At 39.4% G+C, this 5,619-nt stretch overlaps 1 protein-coding gene across 1 annotated transcript in view; it reads left to right on the plus strand.

The window, feature by feature from the left end:
* The window catches only part of LOC116219464 (rho GTPase-activating protein 12-like), a 14,540-nt gene extending 14,170 nt beyond the window's left edge, over positions 1-370 (plus strand). The window contains exon 4 of the mRNA XM_031562735.2: positions 337-370. Coding sequence (XP_031418595.1) covers positions 337-370 — 34 coding nt within the window. The remainder of the gene's footprint in view (positions 1-336) is intronic.
* The last annotated feature ends 5,249 nt before the right edge of the window (positions 371-5,619 follow it).

Raw genomic sequence — 5,619 nt, forward strand, 5'->3', positions numbered from 1 at the left:
ATTTTCAATAAAAGCTTGTTACACTCACGGTGTCATGCCAGCGCTGAGCCCTGCTCCTGCCACACCCTGCTCCTGCCACGCCCCCTCCTGATTCAACACACCTGCCTCAGTCAGCTTCCCAATCTCCTGATTGCTTTATTACACACACCTGTCACTCTCTCCACCACAATATAATAATTCACTCCTTGTCTGGACCGTGTTCCATTGTTCCCGTGTTTAATTTCCTGTTTATCTAGTTTGCCCTTGTTATTTCTTTGGACATTTATCTTCTGAGTGTTATCCCCTGTTTTGCACTTGTTTTCCTGTTTATTCCTCTGTTTCATTGTTCCCTGGCAGCTTCCGAATAAACTCTGTGAACTTCCATCCCTGAGTCCTGACGTCCCTGACACACGGAAGGTTGGATCTGCTTTTGTTGCCTTTGCTGTGCATTCTCCCTTCTTGTATTTTGGGAAGTTCACTCTAAATAGCGGCTCACCAGCTGATGATCTTGCTTGGGGATGCCCAGCTTTTACGTTGAAGTGCAGGGCTGCCAGTCTTAATAATACTTTGATATATGTTGAGGAACTTGTGTGTATGTGTGTATATCCGTCATCTGACAGACCATTATCCTTGCACTCCCATGCATCCAACATTGCGTAAACTCCTTACTGTTGTTTTTAATTTTACATTGAAAATATCTTTTTAATTAGTTACTTACAAATATGTAGTCAAAGGCTCTGATATTAGACAGAATGTGACTATGGCAAGAAAAGCATTCTGTCCTCAGGGTGATTTTGTTGCACTTGACTTTTGTTTTTCTTGCAGATTCTAATGCAGTGGCAGTGTAAGGTCTGCAGATACGCAACAAGTAATCGAGGTTTGCTCATTAAACACTATAGACTAAATCATGATTCCTTCCTAAGGAACCATGCATTCCATGCCCACACTGTGACTGTCCCAGTTCTTTTGAATTATGGAGTGCATTTCACACGCACTTGTCTTGATACCATGCACAACATTTGGCTAGGTCTTGAGGAGGTTAGGTTTGTGACTCCAGCTGTCACACTTCAGAAAAAGAATATTTGAACATATTAGTCATCTCTTATAGAATCAAGAAACTGTGTTTTCACTAATTGTAATTTTCACAGAAACGTATATGGGACATTTACATCTCATAATCTCTTAATGACTTTAAAACATAAGTGATCAGAAGATCAGAGCAGGATATTGCTGAGGATGATTCTTTAACATTTGATAGTGAAGAGGAAGGGAGCCCTGAGAGTTTCAATGGAGAAAGTGATTTGAGTGAAGCGGTAATTACCACAATGTGTTCCATGTTGTTGACGTTACAGACCATATACCTTGTTTCAAAGAAATTGGTGGATGATCTGCAGTTAATTTCATGTTCAGCATCTATCCCAATTGTAAAAAACATATTGTTGATTCATCTGTCAAGAAACATGGCTGTCATGTGGATGAAGCAGGGGTGGAAGAACTGTGCATTGGTAATCCAATAAGCAAAGCGCTAAGACCGGATGTCCCGTTTTCTTTCTCTTTTAACAGAAACACGTATTTCAAGGAGAACCTTTGATATAGTAGAACTAGTAGAAAACATTTTTGATCTCAAAGGCAAACAAAACATTTTGAAGGTGTTGTTAGACCGTGACATTCAACAGATCGTCTTCACAAATTTAGAGAAAACTGATAGTAGAAGCAGCTTTCATCATGAGAATAGTCCCAGCATCTCCCTTATTCTGTATGTAGGTGATTTTGAGGTAATATAATCTGCTGGGAACTTCATAAAATAACAGCTGTTTACTTTGTGTAATCCAGTGTGCCACCAGAGCTGTGGTCCTCACTGACATCCATTTGCCTTCAGTTATGTCAATAATGTGAAGATATTTGGTTATGGAAAGGTACTTGAGCCTCTTTTGAAATATCTTGTAACTTTAGAACAGGAGGGAGCTTTTGCTGTTAGTCTGGGCACAAATATTAAAGGGACTGTTCACTGTGTAGTTGCTGATAATCTAGGCGCTCGTTCAACTGGTGGCCTTCTCTCAGGTTCGTTTGTTTGCAGATATTGCACTCTGAATCCCGGCCAAAGAAGTGCAGTCTGGGGCATTTCCTCCCAGAACAAAGGAGGCCCATGAGCAAGTTTATAGCTCAACGGGAGGATTGCCTAATTGTGTTGAAATTCTTAAAATTGTAGTAATCAAGAACAGTGTCAGTTTCATTGTGAGGCCCTTTTAATGCATGGTACAATGAACACTTTAGGTCATATCAGTTAGAGGATACCAGAAATGTACATTATCTTCAGCAGCAACAGCTTGGTGATGCCTATCCTTGGCAGCTTACAGTATAGGAGGAAAGAACATGGTTACTCAAGGGAGACATATTTTGTTGTCATTTTAGGTAACAAAAATGCACCAGGTAGGGAGCATTATTCACATAGCTTGTTCCTCAAGCAATTTAGGGAATAATTAAGAATGTATGCAATGATTAGTATTAATATATCTCTTTTTAATATATTTGAAAATTACTTGTAGGAATTTTAAGGTGAAACCATTCTTCATAAAGCTCCACAGAACCATTTAATGTTATGAATAATGTTTAAGTAACACAGCTCATAGAACACTGCCTATAGGACATGTCTGAGTTAATATATGCCTGTTGGCATATTCATGTAAATGGATGGGAGGTTGATGTTTTGGGCAAGTGCTGGGTGGGGGCTGGGTAAAGTGCAAAGTGAAGTCGTGTGCTTCCTTGTTGAACATAGCTCCCAGAATTCTGCGTGTTCTATGTTATGTGTAATTGTTATTAAAATTTGAATTTAGAATGTATTCATGCTCCCTTTTTGTGTTAGTCAGTGTGTTGTGTGTAATATCTAGGTGAAGTGTTCCTTGTGTATTAGCGTCTTGTGCATCATTGCCCTGTGCTTCACATCTGCGCACAAGCCTACCTGGCTGCCATTCTGTATCAGTTATCTGAAGCTTGTGTTATGAACAACAAGACGCCAAAGGAAAGCCATCGTTACAATGTGAACAATTCAAACCCTAATGTGCATCCTTCCATCCCCTGTTCCATTTGAATAAAAGCAGACTTATTCTCTGATTTGTCCACCTCCTACGGCTATGAACTACTTTCCAAAAGATGGACATTGATTAATTATACAACAAAATCTGTATTTTCTGCAGACAGTAACTTTGTAATTATACCCTTTTCCAAGAAGGCTAATCTAACAGGGACATCAGTTTGGCCATTTGGCTAACACTGGCACATTTACAGTGATGTTGATTCATTTGCATTGTCAAAACAAACAAATAAAAGCAGCAACCAAACGAGGTGAGTAAGAGTGGACACATGTTGGGTAGCGCAGTAGACTTCAGAGAAAGCAATCTAAAAAGACTAAACAAACATCTTATCATGAGTCCCCTGACTGAAATGTGCATAATTCAAATGGAGTGCTTTCTACAGTGCCTCGGTAAAGGAAATGACAAAATAAAAGTGAACAGATATATTTATTAAACAGCTGATAACAACTTTACAATGTGTTTGCCTAAAGTATGAACTGCTACATACACATGCACATGCAGAAATCATCGACACAAGTGAGGAAGAGTTCTGAGAGTAACTAAAGAGAGAGAGAACCCACAGCTCCTTTCACGACCAAAATAAACATGAATGGATCAGACAAAGTGGACAGTGATTCACCAATGATGAATCACTGTAAGATAATCTTGTAAGATTTGACTGTATCAAACAACATTTATAAAACATCACATCTGAGAATAACATGTTTGATATTTGAAAAGTGACCGTATTTATACTTTCTAATCATACCTGTGTGAATAAAAGGAAATAATCTTGTCGTCTGTCTGTCTGGTCACAATGACATTCTACACTTACATCAGTCCTTCTTACCAAAGAAGTACCGCACTGCTTCCAGCAATCCCTTATCCTCATGACTTTTCATCTTCTCCAGTTTCTGGACCTTCTCTGTATCTCCTGTCTCCTTCATCTTCTCAATCAGGAAGTCCAAGTGGACATGAGTGGACAGTGAAAGAACATTCAGGGCGATCTGATCCAGTTTGACGACATGTTCGAAGGCTTCTTCCAGCAACAGTAGCCACTCTGCTCTCATGTAATCCATTTCCAACACAAGATATTCCAGAAGGCTCGACTTCTTAGACTGTGATTCATTCTTTTCATACTTCATTTTAATGTCTTCGTTGGTAAACTGAACTTTTCTTGTCTTGGTAACATAGATCTGGTTGTCTTTCACATGATCTGATGCTGGACATTTGTTGGTACATGAAGTACAGCGGCCCCTTGAAGTCATGACTGCACACTCTTGAGCACGCTTGGCCATTGTGCATCCAGGATAGTGACAGTTCTCTTTACAGACAGTACAGCGGGTAGCTCCATCATTGAAAAGACCCAACCACCACTGACCACCACAATCGATAGTTTGTAATTCTTTGTAGACATCATTAACAGTTATGCTGAATTTCCCATTGTTTTCCATCTCTTCTTTATGTTTTTTCAGAGCTTCCTGAATCTGTGTGATTTCTGTCTGTTTCAGTTCAGACAGTGTGATTCTTTCTTTCAAGTTTTGGATGCAGGCAGCCATTCTGATGCGTTCCTTTAGAACCTGACAAGTTGTCCCCAAATTTTTAGATTGTTTTCCCCCCAGAAAGGCTGTGAACTCTGTCATTAGTTTCTCTGATCGTTCATTAGCCAATTTCAAGACATCTGTGTCCTCTGTTCGGTCTTCATTCAGGCAGTTATTAAACAGGAAGTAAAGAGGCTGATTCTTCTCATTTTTGGCACATTTAATCTTTGCAGCTTCAAGAGCTTTAAGAACATTTTTAGGTGTTCTCCCATCTGAGTGTGTGATGAGAGCAACAATGTTTTTCTCCATGTCTTTTCCAAACAAAGACATCAATGAATCAAAGATGTATATCAGTCGGTCACTCAGTCGATTAGTTGATGCCTTCAGCACCAGAGCCACAGCATTAGCTTCATGAACTCCATCCTCTGATCGAAGCAAGTCACATAATCTTTGACTGATGAAGACATCTTTTTTGACCCCGCTGGTGGCTCCAAATCCAGGGGTATCGACGAGGGTCAGAGAGAAGGGAAGAGTTTCATTTTCAAAACCAAAGATCTCATACACGATCACATCTGATGTTTGACTTTCTGATGAACTTCTTTTCTCGTCCTGAACTATCTCAAAACACAGGTCATCCTCCCACTTCACTCCCATGGCATAGTTGGCCAGAGCATTGATCAGAGTAGATTTTCCTGTTCCTGTTTCACCCACAAAGAAGATGGTTTTATTTATTGTGCCCTCATTTTTTTCACCAAAAGTAATTCTTGTCAGAGTTCCAAATGTCACTTTCTTTGGTGTCAGCTGGTAGACATGAGGAGATCCTGAACTGATAAGAACACTTTTGGAGATGATGTCCTTGTATTTGGATGAGATGTTACTAATCCTGAAAAGCAAAAGTACAAATTTGCTCAATTTACATTTACACTTTCAGTATATATTATTAGCACTTCAGTAACTGTGTTGTATTTATAGTAAAAACTACATCAAATTAAATCTAATTATGTGATATGTTTCGGAGCCTGGAATGT

Source organism: Clupea harengus, chromosome 25 (genome assembly GCF_900700415.2).
Source record: "Clupea harengus chromosome 25, Ch_v2.0.2, whole genome shotgun sequence".
NCBI classification, from domain to species: Eukaryota; Metazoa; Chordata; class Actinopteri; order Clupeiformes; family Clupeidae; genus Clupea; species Clupea harengus.